Source organism: Anguilla anguilla, chromosome 1 (genome assembly GCF_013347855.1).
Source record: "Anguilla anguilla isolate fAngAng1 chromosome 1, fAngAng1.pri, whole genome shotgun sequence".
Taxonomy (NCBI): Eukaryota; Metazoa; Chordata; class Actinopteri; order Anguilliformes; family Anguillidae; genus Anguilla; species Anguilla anguilla.
Window position 1 is genome coordinate 21829261 of NC_049201.1, and position 23331 is coordinate 21852591.

At 42.6% G+C, this 23331-nt stretch overlaps 1 protein-coding gene across 1 annotated transcript in view; it reads left to right on the forward strand.

Moving 5' to 3' along the window:
- The first annotated feature begins 2142 nt into the window (after nucleotides 1–2142).
- The window catches only part of akap6 (A kinase (PRKA) anchor protein 6), a 161663-nt gene continuing 140474 nt past the window's right edge, over nucleotides 2143–23331 (forward strand). Inside the window, exons 1-2 of the mRNA XM_035383451.1 lie at nucleotides 2143–2340; nucleotides 22566–22939. Of these exons, the coding sequence (XP_035239342.1) occupies nucleotides 22610–22939 (330 nt within the window). The 5' untranslated portion in view covers nucleotides 2143–2340; nucleotides 22566–22609. The remainder of the gene's footprint in view (nucleotides 2341–22565; nucleotides 22940–23331) is intronic.

Below are 23331 nucleotides of genomic sequence, written 5' to 3' on the forward strand. Positions count from 1 at the left end.
CATTAGGAGTATAGTGCTGAAATTGGAACAAATTAATCTTATTTCCCAGGATCGCAGCGAATACTTTGTACTTCTGGGAGAATGATGTGCAGACTGTTGCAGTAGGATTTCAGATTGCTCAGCTGCTTTATCTTCTTATCAGATGGACAAGCGTAAGTAAATTTTTTATGGAATGAATATATCTACTCTGAAGGTGCAGTTATTATTTATAGTTTTAGGTCTGCATACGGTATGGTTCATCACTAATCATAAATGCAATTTATAGTTTCAAGAGCTGGCCTAGTTTAACTCACACTCACCTAGCCCACCTTCCCTTCCCTTAAGTGGCTTTTGTCGCTTGTCAGGCCGCCATTGTAAATAAGAATTTGTTCTTAATGACTTGCCTGGTGAAATAAAGGTGAAATAAATAAATAAAACACTTAAAAATCAAGGCATGGAATGCAAGATGTACATACAAAGTGTGGCCTGTGGTAGTGTACTTGGAATATGCACCCTTATAACCACTTGTTATTGCAAGACATTTTATGTTTTGAAAGTTAACCCCAGTTTAATTGTGATGTCAACTTGAAATCAGGTCCCGCTCAGGGTAGCCTGCCTTAAATCTATATTGGGGAATAATTTAATTTGCTTCTAGGAAATTGGAAACATGCTCTACAGCCCTGTTACTCAAATCATGGCCCTCAAGGTCCAAGAACTGCTGGTTTTCCACGCTCCCTTTACCTGGGAGTCAGGTGTGCATACGGTCTGGCCAATCAGTAGCTCTAATTGTTTAGTTAATTACCTAGGAGAATAAAATCAGGACTGGATTTGGATTTGAGGTCCAGATTTGAGTATCCATGCTCCATAGCAGTGGTAACCAACCCTGTTCGTGGAGATGGACCATCCTGTAGGTTTTCACTCTAACCATAACAAAGCACATCTCATGCAATAGCTAGAGACCTTGTTGAGCTGCTAATTATTAGAGTCAGGTGTGCCAAATTAGGTGCACCTGACTCTACTAAATATAAATGAAAACCTGTATGGTGGTAGATCCCCAGGGATAGGATTAGTTACCACAGATGTAGAACCTTTCCAACATAATGTAATAAATGAGTGACATCTAGTGGGTTAAAATAGTAGTGCAATCCTATATTCATTATGATAAAATCTGTTTTCTACTGTTTTTGTTGAGCTGTGCACATTTATGGTTGTATTGAGAATCTGCAAGAATTTATTGATCATGCTTAAATTTTTGCAGTGGAAATTGCATTTAAAATGGAATGCAAGCTTAAGAAATGTCAGTGTTGTACCACTGTTATTTGTAAAGTGTTATTTGAAAAGTAACTGAGCAGTTAGCAAGCAGGTACTTTACTGGCTAACCATGAACTTAAGTTCACACAGAGACAGTCAGTGTATCTAGGGCTAAGCTTGATAGTTACTAATTACAGTCATTTCAAATGGTCAGCACCATATAAAACATGATTTCACTGATCTATATCTGTCTCAATTCTTATCCACAGGTTAGCCCACAAGATTTTTAGCTCAGGGTTTCATTCCATACTAGTCCCTGGTTCTTTCGGTGTTACTGACTAAGAGATTATTGACACATTATCAACATGTAGTAAAGACTAACATCAAAACGGTAATGCATTTTTCTTGTTCCTATGAAAGAAATTTGTGTAAAAAATGGCAGTCTTAGTGGGCCTTAGAAACACAAAATAACAGAACTAGGGTAACAAATATCAATCACTTCTCAGGAGTCAGTTAATAAATGGCAAGTCACAGTGATAAGAAGTGTGCGCACACACGCACACGCACACACAAGCAAACAAAATCTGATGTTTTAGCACCAGGTCTTACCTAGTTATCAGTTAAATCTGGTGGACTGCAGCAACATATCAGCATATGTTTAAATCCCTTTCCTGAGAATACAATCTTGTCTATACTATCATTGTTTACACAGAAGAAAGAGAACCACGCACCAAGAGATGCTCATTTTCAGAGAAGCTCTTCCCATCTCCTCCTCCTGCAGCGCTGCCTCCAGCATTCAGTCTCCACCTACCTTCTAAGCCCCTCCCACCTGTGGTCCGCCAACCCCTCATGGGAAGGGAAGGGGGGACCTCAGTGCCGGGACCAATCAGGCGGCAGCACGACTGCTCCATCACGTTTTGGTTTCCACGGCAACAGGGCTCCTCTCCTGCAAGGCGCAGCAGCATCATCAGCAGCAGCCATCCATCCCCTGGACTGATGCAGGCGAGAGCCGCCCTGCAGTGTCACAGCAGGCACCTCCCTCTTCCTCGAACCCTCCACAGAAACGCAGAGGCACGGCCAGGAAGGAGAATGGCGTAGAGCAGGGACATGGTAAGCACAGAGCCCCTTTCTTTTCCTCTCCCCTCTTTATCGCTCCTTCTGCTTTTTTTTCACCTCTGCCTTTCTGTACGAGGGAGCGGGGGAGGGCGCACCTCCAGTCCTCCGTCTCTCTCTCTTTCTCTCTCTCTCTCGCGGGAGGTTTTTTCTCTGGGGCGGCCGACGGCGCCGCGAATGCTAATAAAGGCGCTGCGGCGTCCGCTTTGTTAGGGGGGCCCGCGGAGCCCGGGGGGCGGCTGCCGCATTAGCCAGCGGCTAGCCTGCGCGGGAGGCCCGGGGACGGAGCCCACGGCCCGGCCGGCCCGGCGGGGTGGGGAGGGGAGGGAGGGGGAGGGAGGGAGGGAGGGCGAGCGGCCCTGCCTGTGGATGTTATTGTCAAACGCAGGAGCCTCGTCACTTTCACAAGCGTGGCCTGTTGGCGCACGCGCGTCTTAATTGTGACCCGTGTACATATCTGCGTGTTTGGTTGGCCACCTGCTCCCGTGTGCGTACGGGCAAGGGTGTGTGTCGATGATGCTAATAGCAACACCGTCACGTCTGCTCCTCCTGTGTTGCTTCAGGGAGATTACCCCACCCCAGTGGATGGTGAGATAGGGTGAGTCGTGGGGGGGGTTGGGAGTAGGAGGGGGGGGAGGGAGTGGTGTGCTGTGGTCAGGGTCGTTGTTGAGTCGCCTCGGGGCTGGGCTGCGTGGTCCTGACGAGACGGGTGGTGTCATGCCGTCGAGGTTCCACATGGCATGGCATTTGACTTAAACCCAAAGCCGGGTGCAGGTCTGCCTCTCTCAGTCGGTGCTGTGTTTGGTCGTGTCCTCACTAGTCTAGGAAATCCGGCTCAGGACAGAGCAGTGTAGGCATCTGTGGCTCTCTGGACTGCAGCTTATTCCTCATTACGTGTGGCATGTTTCTCCTATTGCTTCTGACAGCTGTGGTGTGTATTCGGAATTCCTGGCCTGCGAACAGGGACCTTGTCGGTGTTTGTGTGTGTTACCTGGTCCCAGCTTGGCGTACGACGCGTACGGCGTGTGGGTTGTGAATGTGACAGGGCGTGTTGCGTCCGGGGCGTAGGAAACGTGACGAGGCACTCAGATCGAGACCTCTGCCGTCACAGCCTGTTTGTCCCTGGACTGAGACTGCCACCTCCCTTCTGTGGTGTCTGGGCGTGGATGCCAGCGGCTCTCTGTTTGCATGTAAGCGTACCTGTGTCTTTGTGTGCATCTGTGTGGCCTTCTGTGTGTGTTTCGGCTCCTTTGAGCGTGTGCGTGTGTGTGTCAGTTTGCATGTTGGTGTTTGTGTGTGCATATGGGCGGATGTGTATGTGTGTATGTGTGTGAATGGCTGTCAGAGGTGCCTCCCATGGGAAGCTGTCTATATCGGCTGCCTCCTGTCTTTTGGGGGCGAGGGGTTCCCTTTGCCAATATCAAAGTCCCAGTGACACCCGCCCCCCCACCCCAATTCCCAGTAGCTATCCCCTGTCCTCACCCCTCCCACAACATGCAAAACAGCTCAGGCACAGATGGGGACGACAAAGCTGGGGAAACCCAGGACAGGCTTTACAAGTACAGGGGTGGGCCTTCTGTGGCTCCCTTTGTGTGTAATAAGAATGCCTGTTCTTCATATAAAGAATGCTGGCTGATGAATATGATGTGTTTGTGTGCATAATACCAGAATCAGGCTTCAGAAAACTCACAGCAGTGTGGCTGCGCCTTTTTAAAAAACCTAATCAGTGGAAATATTAGCACTTTTTAGTAAATGTATAAGCTGTATAAAAATCAGGATCTTCTACTGTCTTCTGCTGCTAATGGAATAAATACACACACAAACACACACACTGGATTTTCCAGTTTGGTGGCACATGCTGGAGAGAAGCTTTTCAAAATGCCATTCATGATGCTTCAGTTTAGAATCGCAGAGTATCACCAAATCAGTTCAGCAGATTTTATGACTAAGAAGGTGAAAGTGAAGTTGTCCTCTGAACTCCTTATTATGTAGAATAATTTAAGGGACAAGAAGAAAATAAAGTTGTCTGTGACCCATCCCGTCTCTCTGCTTCCTGCTTCTAATAGCAAGTTCTTGATGAGTAGATTGAGTTTGGTTCTGATTCAAGGACAAAGGACAGGACTCACTGTGCCTCGGTTTTAATGGGTAGATTCAGAGGGGATCTCATGGAATGTACTGGAAAGAAGGGCAGTGCTGGGAGTTGGCAGCGCCGTCACTGTGACTGCGAGGATGGTGGGTGTGGGAGGCATTACGTTCAGGCTGCTTCCGGCCGTGCGAGGGAGGGAGAGGGAGAGGGGAGAAACGAGGAGCTGCCGCCTAAAAGGGAATGTGCTTTTCTGTGGGAAATTTTCAGAGCTATTTAAATACGAAGGTTCAGCAAGCAGAGGTCTCTCCGTGGTGGAGGACGTGAGAGGAGCTACATTGCAGCACTTCTAAAATGGCTCCCTGTTTCGGTTTGACATCCGTTCTGCCCCATGAATAATTGAGAAGGTCCTGACGGTGAGAAAGCAGGCTTGGCCCGATAAACACGGGTCTCTCCCCTGTGTGTGTGTGTGTGTATGTGTGTGAATGTGTATGTGTGTGTGTGTGTGTGAGAGAGAGGGAGAGAGAGAGAGAGAGAGAGAGAGAGAGAGAGAATATACTTCACATAACATACTGTGTATGTCAGGGCTGGGTACCATCAGTTTGCATGCTGTGACTGGAATGCAGACATCTGCCTCTCTGTCTTACATCCTGCCTTAGCCTGCGCCCAGAATCGCAACAAGACCAGCATTGAAATGCTAGAGGTGGTGGCTGCTGGAGTCTGCTGGGAATCACATATGAGATGCTCGAAATGCACTCTTAAGAACCCACTGTGAAAATCCCCTTAGCTATGCTGCTGCAGATAGCACTAAACTATAAGGTTCTCTCATCCTGCCGAGTACCAAAATGCATTCTAGAACATTCAAGTCATAGCGCATGGACATATTTACACATCAAATGCAAAAGAAAGCTGTGAACAGTTGCTGTGTCATATTATTATAGCGATTGAACAGTCTTAGTTGTCATGCCTTTCGAAGTTTGGAATTTAGTCATTAAAATAGCATTAGTGCTGATGCTTGCTAATAAACAGAAAACATACAGCATCATTCAAGTGTTCCACAGACAAAAGAACCAATTCCAGCTTGAAGGCCCACATACTGTTTCCAATAAAAACATGTTCACAAAAAAGAAAACATTTAATTCTTTGAAAGGCATTTTTTATTGTAAGAATGTAAACAATATGCAGATATTTACTCTGTTTTTTGACTCAGTTGGCTTCTGTTTTGGAGAGAGTGGTTTGGGACACACGAAAGATATAAAACAGTGCAGTGATCGTTGTGTCTCACTGAGAACTTGCCACGGTAGGCCGAATTTGTGACTCGCTAATGTCATGCTGTTGACATCCTTCTGGAACTATGTTTTGCACTGTAACAGGCTCTACTCAAGCATATGTAGCCAGGTCTAGAACAAGAGACACTGCTTAAACACAGAACGGAAATATTGTTTTCCAGACTGCTGGTGTGTTGGGTCAACGAAATGCGATGCAGTATTTACATAAAGTGGAAAAGGGACGTGCTATCCTTGTTATTTGTTAAGGGTGTCTTAAATTTTCATGACATTATTGTAATAGCATAATAATAATTGAATTCAGGTGGGCCTACATGTACTAAATGACCTAATTGACCGATGTTGACGAGCATTAGAAGGAGGATGGAAACTTGCAAATTGTACATTGCAGCTGTTTTGTATCCATTTTCAACGGGACATAAATATGAGGAAAAGCACGTTTCCTAAATTTGCGTCTTTAGTGAAGGAAGAAGGGTGCACTGGTCTATGGATAGAGGAACGATTGTGTTCATATTAAAATAATTGATGCCAGTTATATATTTTAACGATTTCATAATTCATTGTAAGCTTTTGTTGAAACTGGATTATAGTGATCTTTATTCATAGTCGCAGGTGATCATACGAGGTACTAATCTATAATCCGCTAGTCAGAAATTACCCTATGAAAACCATCTCTCACAGAACTGCACACAAATTCTGTGAGAGATGGGCCTAACAGCCATACCTCTCCCCCACATCTCCCTGCCATTTAATCTCTGATTTGCCCGCTGCAAAGTCACAGCTCTGGAGAGATCTGCTTTTACAGGCTGGGGGAGGTCGGAGGCGGGGTTACTGGGTGGGGACTGGGGACTGCGAGGACAGAACAATGCTGAGGGGTTGCGTCTCCGTCACCATGAGTCATCCTGTGCCATTGCCCATCTGAATCTAACCCTTTCTATCAACCCTTACTTTATTGAGGTTCCGTACGCCACACAATGTACCTTTTCTCATGGCCGCCTAAACACACAGAAACAGGGAAGTTCTGTAAAAGGTACAGTAAAGGAGAACGATCTGACATTTTCCGATAGTAAACTCAGTGCGTTGGACTGAAAGGCATCAGGAATTGGATCTCACACTTCTCGACATTCATGTGATGAGGCAGAACTTATGGCACAAGAAATGATTGTGAATAATGGTGAGTCATCATATAGCAGTTACTTCTTTCTACATTTTGTTTCTACAGCTGTTATACAATTAATTTGTTAATAATAATATTTATTATTATATAATATTAATATATTAATCGTGGTGGTATTGTTATAGCCTGAAAGTCAGCTCAGCATGTTGATCAAAAGCTTTTATCTTGTTATCTTTACTATCCTTAAGTTTCCTGAAAATGCCTTGTAATACGTGTCATGACCTGACACTGTGTTCACTGTGGGGGTCCTGGTCAGCGTAACGCGTCTCACAAAGTTCCTGTAAATTTCAGGCAACGTTATTAACCGGCATCCATGCCTCAGCAAAACTGAGCAAAATAATTGGCTGGCTGGAATGCTGCCCCTCCCACTGCTATTCAGAACTGTGTGGTGCTTAAAACTACAGCCAGAGGCATTTCAGCCATACTTACATTTCATTTTCACGCACCGTCGCTGATTTACTGTACGCTCCATTGTACGAACGCATCCTGTGGGCTGGGCGGTGTTCATGCCCACTTGGTGATGGACTTGGCCATATAATCCGTCTTGGTACTCAAACAATGAATTATTCACCAGGACAGGAGCAGCCCCCTCCCGGCATTGCGTACAATGCTCACTTTGTTTCCCCACAGAATCAGCGCTGTTCGTGATGTCATCATTGCATTATGCCTCGAGTTTAAATAAGCATTGATTTTCACCGGTCCCATGACGATTACGTTACGCCGGGGTCGTTAAGCGAGCTCCTCGTCATCGACATAGCGAGCAGCGTGTCTTAGACTGACGTTTGCTGGGAAACGGCTAATATCACTTTAACGCGAAGCGATAACGGTTCTTGTGAATCATTATTCAACCGGACAATGCTTTTAAATGTAGTCACTGGGCTGTCTATAAGCAATTCCCTGTAAATGAGATTTTAATCCATATCTAAGCTTTGTACTTCAGCACTGTACTTTATATAGGGGGTTTAATTTTTTACTAAGGTTCTCATATGTTTTGCATGGTTTTACGAATGCAAATAAGCTATATACATTGTATTTGAATTGACCAAGATGACAATCAGAATGCTGGATAAAAAGGGCACAGTGAGTAATTAAAAATTATTACTCATGGAAAACTGTTCATCAGAATAATTTATTTGCATTAGTATGCTAATATGTAAGTATAGTTTCGTGGGGAAACAGTGTGACATTTTGACTGCAACATTGCTTCTAACCGCAAGGTAGCCACTGTGATTGACAAGCTTGTAATCATTAGGTTGTAGGTTTGCATCCCACATGGAGGAATTTTGTATTTAAACTGAAAAACTTTGGTAACCATGAAGCTGGATAAATTCTTACGGTACTTCATAAGTGAAGAGATTCACCCGGGATTCAGGCATATTCAGAACAAATAATTCATTCCGGCTTTACAAACAAGTTCATGACCTTAGCCTTGAACAGACAGAAATTAATTAATTCATTCATTATATTAATGTAAATACAAACATGAAAGTCCTGTTCCTGGTTGTGCACACAGAAGGAAAACAATAGACTTCACTTGTTAACAACAATATAGAAACTATATGGTGAGCCATGCATACATTTTAAGCCTAAATATTGCAGAGTCATACAAAAGCTGGGAGTCTCTGAGAGAGCAGATCAGGCTTGTCCTGAAGGGCCCAAGTCTCAGAAAGGTCAGAGAAGTCCTGATGTAATCAGATTTCCACTGAGCCATGTTTAAGAATAACATAAAATAGAGCCGAAGGCATAGGGAGGTAATAACAGAAAGCTGTGGGGGGTTGGCTTCCCGCGCATGCTTACCTTACAAATCCCCAGTCGTCCCCCCCCCCCCCCGCCCCGCCATCATCACCCCAATGACTTCAGGTGCAGGAGGCATGGCCATCGTTAGTGAGACTTCCCTAAGATTAATGCTAGCCATTGAGGAGCAGCAGGAGACTGGAGAGATTCAGGATTGCAGAGGAAAGGGAGGAGCTCTGAGCGAAAGGAAACGTGTCTGGGCATGTCTCTTTCCTCTTCACAGACACCCGACCTCACTGGCCTTTTACTGCCAAGCCTGTGCTGCACCATGACACAGACAAATAGAAGAATACATATTTGCACTTGGAACTTGGAAGTACAATTATAGACCACTATGTACAAATGTACAGTGTACACAGTGAAAGATAAGCAATGTCCTGACCAGTTCAGCTTCCAGTTTGATGATAATTCAATTTTCTTATTTGCAGATAACCAGTGTTTTGCTACTGCCTGAAGACAGGCTTGTAGTGAAAGGTGCATTCATGGATATAATTGCTCTGAAGCGGTTTATTTCCTTATCCTATTATCTAGCTCCAGTGACACAACTTGAGAGATCAGAGCGCTATGTCTGGTGGCTCAGCTTTAAGGATTTTGTTTGCATTTAGTGGTAGGGCTCTGGGGAAGCTCTTATTTGGAGCGAGGCTAATTCTGGTTGGGACTGTGGCACTACGTAATACCATAGACTTGTTTTCTTTGTGTAGAGCGGAGAGGAAAGAGCTGGCTGTAAGGAAGATGAGGTCACCTGTCATTTTCCAGCCTGGGATTGGTCAATTGTGACTGGGGGTTACAGGTCAGGTTTTTGCAGGAGGGCGGTTCAGTAATGAGCTTCTGTTTGTTTGTAGTTAAGAAAACAAGCAGGTTAATGTCTGATGTTTGCAGAACACTGGGGATGGACCAAAATGCATAAATTCATAGGGGGGGGGGGGAGCACCGGGGATTGATTACAGGTGACTGAGACTCACAGGAATAGTTTTCCTTTTAGGAACAGAAACGTCCAAATTTCAATTTGGGGAATTGGACACACCCAAAGATTTCCAGTAAATCAATGCTTTAATTTGTACTCAGCTTGGGAGATTCATTTTGGGGAGTGGAAAAAGTAGATCTTAGATCATCCATTATTGTGACCTGTGAAGACATTTAAGGACCTAACACGCCTCTTTTCGGAAGATTAACATTGTGGTAAAGCCATGTGTTCTGAGCAGTCAGCATTCTGTAATGGTTGAGCATCTCTATCTTACAGTCACTCATAAAACACTTCCCAGAAAAGGAGGCAATTAGTATTCAAGCAAAAATAACTTAAAAGGCAACATGAACTACTGCACTGTACTATAAGCAACATGACTTGAAAGGTGAACCAGAAAAAAAGTGAGACGAAAGTATGTTTCTCGAGTCAGTTGGGACCCCGATCTTAATTATATTGCGCTGTGGGATAGTGGGGTGTCTCTTCTTTGCTTCAGGGTATGGGGCATGTCCTTGGATCCACATTCTCTGTTTTTGTTTTTCTGCAGACCTGTCTTTGATTGACAGGAGGACACAGTAAATCAATATTGGAGCGTACCATTCTCCACCTTGTAGAGGGGACTCCTCTGTTTGACTTGCACAGTCTAAATTTAGGCTGGAAATGAGAGTTTTGTGCTACAACAGCATGTGTCTGTAGTGTTTAAAATGCCATCTTGGTTTCTTGTAACTTTAGTGAGTGAAATTAATGTGGCTGGAACTTCCTGGAGAGGATGAGTTCTTGAGCATCAGTCTGTCCGGAAATGGGGCGTGCAGAGATGCTAAGTGCTAAGTCACGCCAGCTCCACTGCTCTCTGGCAAAAATGATGCAGGGCCTGATGATGCATCTTATGTCATCAGCTGGAGATGAAGTAACACTTCCTCTACCACCCTACTGCAGTGATGTACTTTGATTCAATAAACATTTGACCTTAACTATAACAAATATAGTATGCATTTAGTATGTTCTAAATAGCATACTAAACTTCTATGACATACACACATTCCGAACTAAAACAAATGGTAGCAGTTTTAAGCAGGCTGCCAGGTACATGAATAAGTTGAGTGATAACAATAAGGTTGATCATTGAAACACAGGACAATGTCAGCAACTGCGTCAACTTTGTGCATCATCATTCTGTGGACCTCAACCAATAAATATACTTTCATATAACAGCAATATCACACAACCATTTTAGACATGTTTTTAGTATTTATAATCTCCCTTTTCCAGAACATCCCTGTGATTTAGTGCCATTCTTGCTGAATAGAGTTAAAAAGTGAAATATAAAGGAAACTGTATGCAAGTGCCTCTGTTCAGAATGCAACTTTTAGATGGATTTCTGTTTATTACGCTAGCTGTAGCTGTCATAGCTCAGAATGTCACACTTTCTGTGTCACTCCCTGGGGCTCATCGCAATCATTATAATTACCATCGCTACTGCATCTATCTTTAGTTTGTTCATTCGATTTAGCTGGCTTCAAGTGCAATGTGTTACAGATGTGACTCCGATCATTGTTTGAACCAGCCAGTTACTCCCATGCATTTATAACTATGGACTTAAGAAATCTGGTAGGCGAAGGATGCTGGAATCCCAAGTTCACTGCTGTACACTGCTGTAAATGCCTGTATACAAATTATATAATCTTTATAACAGAGCCCATTTTAAATTCTCCACCAAACAGAAAGATTTGAGCAGTAGAGAATGATTACACGCTAGGTGCCTCTGTAAACAGTGGCAGTACCATGCAGTGTTAAGATACCTGGATTTGTAATCTGGAGATTGAAACTACTACTAGCTGAAACTACTGTACTAACCTTCAAAAACATGCCTATCCTAATCATAATACAACGTGTAAAGCTTCCGTAATTATCCGGCTGCATGAATGGACAGTACGTAAAATTCTGTAAACACATACATATTTGTAATTTCCCAACTGCATAATAATTTTGCCTGATTTAAAGTTCTTTTTTTTAAAAAGATTTACATTTATGAAAAACCCGACCCTAAGAAAAATAATTTCCCCTCTGAGGTAGCATGAATTTACAAAAATATCCACCCATAGATTAATATAAATGTATTTGTACTGTGCATATATTTATCCTGTTCTGTTTTTTTTTTATCATGTTCATTACTTCATTGTGTTCTTAGCATCCTGATAGTTAGTGTTACACTAATAATAATAACACTCTTCCAAAATGTTCTTCATCCATATTGTTGATGGCCATGTGTTTAGCCTACATGGGATAGTTGTAAAATTAGCTTATTCACATACTAATAATTATATGCATACGAAGCTCAAAGCTTCCTGAAAAGGATTCTGAAATTAAACCTTAAATTGTTATTGGTGAGGGAGAAGAGGCAGGCACAGATACTAACCCCAGCAGAGCACATGCATCTTGGAGATACAGAGGATTAGCCACTCCTGTGAGAACTAAATCAAGCAGAGTTTCGGGCCCTGATCCTGTTTGCCACACCATTAAACCTAAATCGTAACAATGAATATGTAATAGAGGGAGGGGGGAGCACTTTGGCACTACATACAGGTTTGCGTTTTGAAGAGCTTTTACAAATTCACAAAATGTTCTCAGAGGTATCAGAGCAACCATTGTAAACAAACAACATGGGCAAAATTTTAGCCACGGGTATTATTTCAGTGGTGTCCACTGCCTTGTTATCCTGCTTTACCAAATACTCCACAGCCTGAAAAATCACAATCACATGATCACATATGTGGTTCGCAAAAATAACTATTCTGAAAGAGTGCAATTGATCTCTGCAGGACGCATATAAACTCTATTTCAGCTGAATTAACTTTTACAATGTGACTGCGTGTAGTAACTTTTTGCACAATGTATCTGCTTACTGAATCCCTCCTTTTCCCCGTATTATTTTTCCATGGTTTTTATACACCAAAATATATTAATATAACAGTTAATTAATACATTGATTACGCATACAGCTGTATCTCACCCAGGGTTTAAACCTGCAACCCTATGAACACTGGAATGGAGTCTGGAGTGACTACTCAGTGGTGTCATTTTCTTTCCTGGCAAAGGATACTTTCCCAATCACAACATACAGTATGTTTAAAATAACCATACCGGTTTCGAAGGCATCAGGTTTCCAAACACTGTGCTAACAGTAATGGGATTAGAACTGTGTGCCGATCTCAGCTGAGGGCAGGTTACTTCTACGAATGTGTCCAAGTATGGCATCGTATATGTGTAGGTGTGGACAACCAGTATGTTTATCAAGCATTAGGTTCGCCAGAATGATAGGCTTATACTTATTTTTTCAACTGCATGTTCCTATGACAACACATCTAACTATGGTTTTAAAATCTCTCTGGTGGAATTAAATGTCTTGGAATGAAAGGCTATAGCTAAATTCTGATAATTACTTTCTAGTTGCCATTTAAGTATGCAACTCATTTAAAATTGACTTATTCTTTGTTAATTATATATATTTTTTTACAAATAAACCAAAATTCTCATTGTGCATTTTCGTACGCTACAGTAACTGATATGGATTTTGAATTTTGAATACTGTTACTGAGACTATTGAAAGCCAGCATTAATTTTGTGATTAAATTACTCTCGCTCCCTTCAAAGTAGACTTTAACTTGTATTAATAATTAACTGCACATAATCATGTAGCAGAATTCCCCCTTGCAGAGTGACTCTAATATGCAAATCAGCCATTTCTAGTTGTGGGTGAAAAGCCAGCTGTAGACAGTGTACTGTAATATTAAGTTCATACATCTATGATGTCTATGCAGAGAAGTGCTTTCCTACATTTCCGCAACCATGTCAATATTTCATTTCACAGATCAAACAGCCGGCAGAAACATCAATTATGAAAAGATATTTCATCTTTCTCATTCTGAGTGTGATCTCAGTACCTTATGCGATCTTTAAAAATAGTCAATAAAAGCATATTCGGTTCAGATTACAATATGCTCTGCCTTCTTCATTATGTGCTTTTGTGTGGCTGTGCTCTTAGTTACTATATTTTAGGCAGATGGCTGTTTTATATTCAAAGGATTATTCTCAAAATAGACATTGCTCCTCCCTAGCCTCTTTTCACTATCAAAGAAACTCAGGTACGGTGTCTGAGTGGGATAAATAGGCACCACCCATTGATTGTCTTACATTATCACAGGACTAATAAATGACACAGCTTCATTCTTGATATACTGTATAAATAGTTCTACTGTAACTCAATCTATCCAAGAATAATACAAAATTGTATAACAATGCTGTGCAATTTTTGCACAGAAGAGAACTTTCAATGCAAACCCAGCTGTGACTTGGCCCTAATTACTGTATGAGTAACAAACTCTCAGATCTTAAAACATTCTAGTTAATTTCAGTGATTCAGATGAGCGTAATGAACAAAAGACCTAACATAAGGCTTGGGGGAAATGCTGCACATGAATAAGGTATCAAATTCCTTTCTGCTGAAAGTGTAGCCGTAGTCCATGTTTTACCTGTAGGGATACAGTTTGCTGTTTGGAGGTACAGTAGAAACATCCATCCATCCTGTCCATTACCAGAGGCAAGCTTCCTCTGTTGTTGGGTTTTTGGTTTCCCATAGATACACATACATCCGTAGGATAAATTATCTCTGCTCAGTTAAGCCAAACTGACGATCATAGGAAACTCACAACAAAAGCAGGAACATTTAAATAACACAAAGCATAACAGTGGTGATGCAACAGCACCATTCACAATGACAGTCACAGCTTCGGTCAATATGAAGTTAATGAAGTTCCAATTATCCAGTCAGGTGTAAATGTCTGATGGGGTGTCACGGTAGTACACCGTTCCATACTGGCGGGAAATTGGTGTTGGGATAGGGGGGGGGGGTTGGTTGTGTGAAAAGGGGGTGTGATTGGTACAAGATTTGCCCAGAAATTTAAACGAATGAACAACACTTTTGTCAAACTGGAGATTTGTCAAAAAATGAAATGTCTTATTTAGGTCCAATACAAGAATATGCAAGGTATAATGTGTACACATGAAACCACTTGTCATACACTCTATTAGCACTACATCAAAGACAAAACTGGTTGTGAAGTTGAGATTGCTTCCTCTTTATCAATAGCAGTGATTAACAGGGTTAATCTAAGCAACCAAATGAATGTACTATTGGCTGTTATCATATACAGCAAAATATATACAGCAAAGTGCAAATCCAAGGCATGTACCTTGAATGCCAGCTCAGCGAGGATGAATTATGCAGGGTGTGTGTACACAAAGGGCCGGATGCCAGATACAGGCGGAGTGGTAAACAGGATGTGGGACCATGCTGACGAGGAAGAAGAGCAGGATAGTTCATCATGGATCAACCCTAAGCTGTCCATGGAGAAACTGAAATTCTCAATGAATTTTCAGAAAGAAATGCCGGCCCATTTAATACCCATCTTATGTGTGTAACTTTTAGAAATCCATATCCAATCGTTATAATTAGCATAGACCAGATCTAGTGCAATTTATGCTTAAAATAGTCATAAAGTATTACCTATGTATCAAACCGTAGAACATAGCCTAGGTCCCTGGGGTATTCTTGATGTCCTTTTTATATAACTGTGGGTTCTTCAGTCAGCAGCTGCAAATATAAATACATTAAAGGCAGTATAATTTTAACTTCACCAACAAACATCATATGTTCACATTTTGGTTCTGAGGGATACACAAAACAAATTGGACATGTGTCTACTGCAGGACAGTGACTCGTCATATACAAATGTCTCTTGATACGTTTCCATAATAATCAACATAGTTGGTCCAAGCTTCAGAAAAGAGACAGACCTGAAAAAGAAAAGGCGGAATTAGGGTGAAACTCTTTGGTGATGTGAAGGCTTACCCAATCTCCTCAACCATTTCCTGTAGCATTTAACCTGGGCCCTAAACTACAGAGACAGAAGTGCTTAATGTGACAATCTCACAAGCTTGGATGTTGCATTTATCTGAAGGAACTTGGGTGAAGTTCCTTGCTGAAGGGCATTAGAGCTACAATCCACCTGGGTTTGCAACATACACCACGCTGAAGCATACCCCATTGGATGAAGGGGTAACAACAATGTATGAATGTGTAAATGGCTGGAATGTAGGTCCTCATAGAGCAAATGAGCAACCCGGATGGCACTGTGTGTCACGTCTGGTTAATAGAACATTGTTTGATCAGGCTCAATGCACTTGCTGTGTGATCGTAATGTGGTTAGTATATCGAGAGCTTTGAGTAGAGATAATCACTTATCATCATACGCTGAGTTGGGTCCAGTAATAAGGTAGCATTCTTTGCGCACATGCAGCAAGACTTGACTTCCTCTCATTCTTGCAAAGCCATGAAAAGTAGGCCAGCTTGAAAGCCACCGATACAACAAAGAGACAAACAAACAAAGCCCGTCATAGTAATCTTCCTAATGAGATCCGCCAGAAGAGGCTTGTGTTTTCCGCTGCGGCTGAGGACCTGCACACCGCTGGTTTCTGTGTGCTTTTCCAGGCTGGCTGTGACTGATAGTGTTGTTTTTGTTAGCACAGCGCTTAGTTACATTGCGGGGGAAGTATTTCCTGTGGCTCTGCTGGAAACCAACTGATGGTTGGTACATGCAGTACACTCACCTCACCAACGGAATATGGGTGTCCAGAATTCAACATGGCTATCACCAGACAGGTCTGTTTAGTAACCCCTGGCTATTCCTGCAGTATGAGCTCATCCAGCACTGTGCTGCATCCTGACAGGGTGTAGGAAATGACAACGCAGGGAAAGGATGAGGCCTTCTGGACATTAACTGGCTCTGCTGTTGCCTGGCAGCCGTCTGGTCTATACTCGTTTTATGGATGGTTGCCACGTTGCTATGTTATTTAAGCCTTATTTTCAGTCTCGGGAAAGAATTACGTAAACCTCCTATAAAATTAAAATATCGCATGATTCTTAACGTCCTCTTCCGAAAGACTGGCTTATTAACAGGACTTTAAAAGGCTGCCCTCTCCTGGCACTCGCTAGCTATCAGCTTCTCTCTGTTCGAGCGAGCAGAGGGAGAGAGTGTGGGGGAAGGGCGTGCGGGGAGGTGGAGTGGGGAGGGGCTCGGCCTTGGGGAGCGAACGCAAACACTGTACTGTCAAACACCACCTTCAGAGCGGCGTTGCAGTCCTTCCTTGTGGGATACAGATTGGCATCGGGATTTAAGGACATATGTGTCTTCTGAGATCGATTTGATGTCGCGACGCTCTGCCATACATACACTTAGGATCATACGGCTCAGAAATTCCATTGCAGCATCACAGATTCCTTTTTTGGTCACTATGAGGTTCACTGCCTTACTGTCTGCAACGTCGACGAAGTGTAATTGCGGTATGTCATCCGTCACTATCGAAATGTTTCCAGCTTGTATTTCACGCGCATAAACGTACGTTTTGCGACTGCGCATGCAGTAGCGGGTGGTAGTTCCATTGTGGATGGACATGAAAGACAGCCGGGCACGTGGATGGATAGCGACGGACTGGAGGGAGGATAGGATGTTGCTGTGTTCGAGAGAGGAACGGATGCTGCTGTTACTGTTCTCTCTCTCTCTCCCTCTGTTTACATAAACTGCGGTATGCGTTTGCTACAGCAGTAGCAGTTTAACGAGGATCAAAAAGGAAGGTAATTCGTGCAATGATAATGATGAAAGAAATTAATTAGGAAAGCCTGTGGGAATATTACTTTCAGACATGTAGGACACGAACTTGGAGGAATCGTGCTGACTCATTTGTGTATCTGTTATTTTAAACCTTAAATGACAGGTGCGGTGCTCTCTGCAGAAGCAGCAGGGCTCTTCACCACTGAAAAGCACCGGGAGACAATTAATCTGCTGCCGGTAGAATTGCAGTGAATCACAGGGTCAGACATTTGGTTAATGAAGACAGAATGAGTTTCATACTATCTGGCCTGCTTGTTAGCATTGGGCTTTACAGCCACATAGCCTCTCGATGTACGTTTCTGTGTTGAAAAGTCAGTGAAACGATCTGGGTGTTCAGGTGAAATCCCTGCGGCATTTGTTTGAAAAGTGAAAGTTTTCTGACCGAGTAAAATGTAACTCACAGGGCTTGTCCATTCATAGTTTATCACTAATGCCTGATAAAGATTTGGGAAATGCGGATTAAAGTATGACGTTTGCTGTATGTACTATATTTTATTAAGTACTCATGCACCAGTTTATCCAGAAACAATATTTAGAACTCACTGGTCTTTCAAAACAAATATATATCTGCCACATTTATAATGCAAAACCTAATTGCTTCTGTTATTTGTAAGGACTGAGCCAAACCATAGATGGGCCTATATATTTTCCCCTCTGATATTTGTTGGGTTAGAGTAGAGGGTTTCACAGTGTCCAATGCAAATTAAGAGTAGATCCTCAATGGAAAAAAAACTCTCTAAATTATGACAGAATGAAAAACGCAAGGTTTATTTTGCCACTAAAACAGCGCAAGTGATTTCTCTATATTTCTTTCTCTATATTTAGGTGCGGATTACTGAGGAGTTGTGGAAGAGTTTCTAGAAAGCGAGGCATGCAGTGCAATGCGCTCTTGATGTGCGCGCCGACGTCACGCGCCAGACGCGCAGACAAAATCTTTTTGGACATGTGGAAAGGCAATAAGAGTTGAACCCAGGCGGCGAGTCGTGTTTAACGAATACTATCTGTAAATATACTAAACACTTAAGAGTTTTGTATATTTACGACCCAGAGGTAGCATTTTGTGTGCGCGTGTGTGTGTTTTGGTTTATTGATTATGTACTGCACCATATTAAAAATGACTGTATGCCAATCCATGTTTAAATACTATTTAGAAAGTATATAAAAGGAGCTTACCTGATTTTTTTTCTGCCTTGCAAAGGTCTAGACTTTCCTCTCCCCATGATACCAATGTAAAGTAAACTTTTTTAAAAATCCTCACTGTCTTATTGTGTTTTTCCAGGATAGCTAACAATGATTGCAATATGTGTTACTTGTGGTACAAATCTTGGCCTACATTCAAATTGTAGCCCATTATTAATACTGCTGGTGTCATTGTTTCACATCATTTTGTGCGGTGAATAAAAACGCTGAGTCACTGTCCGTTTAGCAGACTGCTGAGCTGCCGCACTGTATATTGAGTCAGTCTGGAAGGGGAACTTCCTACTGGGGGTGCTGATTGAGACCTGGTTGTTCCAGCTTTGGTTCCACAGGGACCCCAAAAACACACCGTTAAAAAAAAAACTTGCCTGTTACCGGGGCACTTATGGTCCTCTGTCCAATCAAGCAGTTGAAATTGACTTCTCCCTGTTGACGTCACTCATCCAATCAGAGCACGGATGGAGGAATTCATTTTTTAAAGCTAAAACTCAAACTTCATTGCAGTCTATTGAGATAGTCATGTGTTTTCATTGGCTTTTTGCTGGTGCTTTTCTGCTGAAATTTGTTTGCGTACCTGCAGATCAAGTGCACAGTCCCCACTCCATGTGAACCATCCTTTACCACACCTTATAAGAATCACATTTGCCTGCAGTGGCTGAGTTTATGAAAATGCTTATACTTGTATGTGGAGCATATTAATGGGTTGATATTAGTTTTTATTCCAACAGATTTTGACACAATGTATTATGAGCAAGTAATATTAATTATTGCATACTCTTTGAAGACTTTCTGAAAAATTAAGAGCAATGAAACCAACTCAAAGTTTCACACTCTCCAGACAGGCCTCTACAGAATTTCATCATAATCTAAACATTCATACCATCTTTGTATCAGTCTGAATGTTACTTCACAGTTGTGGCCTTCATTTTATATTCATATTATGGTGTCAGGATATTTTTCACGCCACAGATAAAAGGCTTCTTAGCTTGCTTCATCCAAAGAGCACATGTCAATAGTTATCCATCCATCGCATTAACTAATCACAGTCATAGCTGTTGAGTATCACGAAAGCTGCAAGATATGATACGTGATATGGCTGAGTCCCTGTAGATGGATTTTCGTTTTCCTATGTAATATACATCCTCTATGCCTCCTAATTGCATATTGATCTTAAGTAAAATATGTTTCTGTTTCAAACATCATTATTTAGAGAGGTAGTTTTGCTTAAATCTAGCAAAACTAGATTTTTGAGGTGCTGTATCTGAGGCTTTGTGGGCTCTTGATTATTATTCCGTACAGTGCTCCGATTACTATTCATATTCAGACAAATTAAGACCTTGCCAAGACTGTATTTGTGCCCATCCATGTCATAATCATGACAGGGTCTGTGCTGTTGTAACAGCTGTGGCTACAAGTGGCCCTGTGTCCAGTGAAGGAAATTGATATTTACATGTTCAATAATGATAATTAGGCAGTAGGGTGCAAGAGGCCTGAAAGGTCAGGCAACAGAGATTATTGTTGATTGATGATTGACAATCAGGATGATTGTCACTTCTTTGGTAACTTTGGTAAACCCAAAATATCAAATGGACTACAATTAACTCTGTAAATTGTAAAAGAAAGACTCAATGCTTTCTAATGTAACATTTACATTTCATGTACATCCTTTGGCAGATGTTCTTATCAGGAGCGACTTACTGACGTGCTTTGAACTTCGGTATGACAAGACACAAATTAGCAAGTAAAAACCGGTGACAGAAAAAATCTCTAACGACCAAAGACAGAAGACAAGAAAGCATAATTACACAGCCAGGAACACAAGGCACGCAAGCATGTTCAGTGTTGAACAGACAGGGTGTATTTAGTTCTATTTTATGCTGCTAACAAGGTACATTTACATTCATTCTCACTGGAGGGTGAGAAGGCATTGGGAGTCTGCCTGATTGGTTCTGAGGTACTAAGAAGGCTCATCCAGACATTATGGTTCTGGCTTTGAAGTCTTGAATCGCACAAATAGCAACTCTGTGTTCTCAGATCAAATGTCACATTTCTTGTACATGCTAAAAATAACTTCCTTAGGTAAATAAACACGCTCATGCTTTTTGGGCTTTGAATTTCACTGACACAGTGGGTCTCAGTTTATCCACCTGGGCAGTGTAAGAGACTGGTAACAAAATGTTGGCAACGATTATCCGTATACTTACTCTGTATACTTACGTGTATACTATATGTCTGTGTTTCATTTACTGAGGGTGTCTTTGTACATGCAAAATGACTTGGCTTTAATCAGCATATGCACCCATGGCAGTCAAGATATTTGTCAGGAGTTAATCATCTGATGATTTATAAACTGGAACAGACCTTCCTTCTGACAGTGTGTGACATCGTAGAGCGTGCGGCCAGTGACGTAGTGACCGTGCACCGGATAGATTAGAGAGGCAGAGGACGAAGGCGGAGCTCTGTCTCTTTAACCTGTCTCTCATCAGCAGCTGGGGGATTACCGCCCCCTTCACCCTGCCAGCTGTACCTAGGACATGCCGAGAGAATAGCACAGTCATTAGGGCATGTGCGCTGGTTAAGCATAAAGCACTGGCCTTACGGCCTGGATATCAGGGCCAAATATAGGATCACTGCTGCTGTACCATTCAATTAAACTCAGACACTAAACTCAGATTTCTGTAGGGAGCGTTCACGTTTTATAAATTGATAAAATAAATATATACACGGCTTGTGATTTAATTCATGCACAATGCTATGAAAGTTGATCATTTGTAATGCAGACGATACAGCAGAGAATATTTATCGTAGTTAGGTCATGGGAGATGGTGGGGAGGAAGAGCGCTGTAGGATTTTTGGTCAGCTCGAGAGTTCTGGTTTACAAACTGGGTTTTTTAGCCGCAGGCAGTGGATTCCAGCCTCAGGCGGTCAACTGCTTCCTTGAACAGGAAGTAGAAAATAATTATTGTGGTCCAGTCCCAGCAGAAGTGTGTTGAGAAATATGCAGTTCAAGCGAAGGTAATGCATGTCATTCCAAGTCATAATATAGTGACTGTAATTTATGAGTGGAAGTGGTGTGGTCACAATCCATTACATGTGGTGATACCATCCATCATATATTGCATTATAGGCATTTAGCAGATGCTCGTACCCGCGCAACACATACACACTGTAAAACATAAATGCCAATCTTTCTAGATTAGTCTCAAAAGGAATAAATCATTATCACTCAATTCAGGAGAAGAGACAAGTTTAACTGAAGGGATAGACAAGTGAATATTTGAGATTCATTTGCACTCCTCAGATTATTCAAGGTAATCGGTTTCTTCAAATCATTTGAGTAGATTTAACTCTTGGGTTTTACAGTGCATCTGAAGCAATTCAGTTGAGTTAAATTGCTCAAGGGTACAAGTGCCATATCCCATCAGGGTATTGGTGTTCTTTTCCATGTTTATGGAGGTTGTTTGTGTGGGAAAATTGAATCCAGGGCTTAAAGAGTCAGTTTTCAACCATTCAATAGACAGGAAAGAACAACAAATAAATCTTATGATGAATATTTAATAGGAATGTAAATCAGTAACACTGTAGAAAGATCAATTTCATACATGAAGTAAAAAAAGCACACTCACTACCACACAAAAGTTGCATGCATTCACACATACATCATCCCACACTCATCCTTTGAGTTTTATTCAAGTAGTGATCAAATCATGAGCGAGATAACAAAAAAAAAGAGCTGATAGGGAAGGATCTCATCCAGCAGACCAGCTCCTCCAGTATTAGATGCCCTCTGTAGAACGGCGTCTAATTTACTCGGTAGCAGAGCATGAAAGACTGCGGCTGTGGATTTGCATCCGAAATTACCCTGTCGGCTTTCCGCTCCATAAACGTATCTGCTTTCCTGGCTTCTTCGCCTAATAGTTATTCATTAATGTGCCTCTTCCTTCCCCTCCCTCCCTCCCTTTCTCTTCTCTCTCCCCCTTTCCCTTTCCCTCTGCAGCTGAAGGAGAAGACCCCGTTCCCAGCATCTAGCCATTTTTCACCATGAGCATCGTTGTGTCCCCGATGGCCAGCGAGGCCGCCTCGCCCATGATAACCTCCGTCACCCCCACCCTCGACCCCTGCGCCAAGGACGAGGGGGAGGGGCCAGGGGAGGGCACCGGCAGTGACGGCCCGGTCAGGGAGCAGGACCCCGCCCGACGCCACCAGAAGCCCCCGCCTCTTCACACCGGCGCCGACTGGAAGGTGGTGCTGCACCTCCCTGAAATTGAGACCTGGCTGCGCGCCACCACGGCTAGGGTTCGCGACCTCACCCACTCCGTCCAACAGGACACCCTCAACAAGCACGTGGACGTGCATCTGGTGCAGCTCAAGGTGAGGGGGCAGCCCATGGCATTCTCTTACTCCCGTGTGTAGAGATCTCATAGAAGTTGATTGCTTTCCTTTATTTGCTTTGTGTGTCGGTGATTTATTAAAAAAACGTAACCATTTACGGTGATGTAAAAAGCATGGACCTCCTACTGTTGATGAGCTAATGATGATTATGTCATCAAGTTTATACATATCGCAAATACCTGGGCTACTGGGTGGTTCATTCAGTTAAGGCACCATGCTGTGGTGCATAAATGAGCCCCACAATCTCAGGTTGAATCCAGACTGCACTGGTGCCGACTGTGGCCAGTACCTCCATAGGGCAACCCCAATTGGCAATTGCGTCGCCTCTGGTATATAGGAGGGTTCAGTTAGTTGGGGGTTCTTGCTTCATT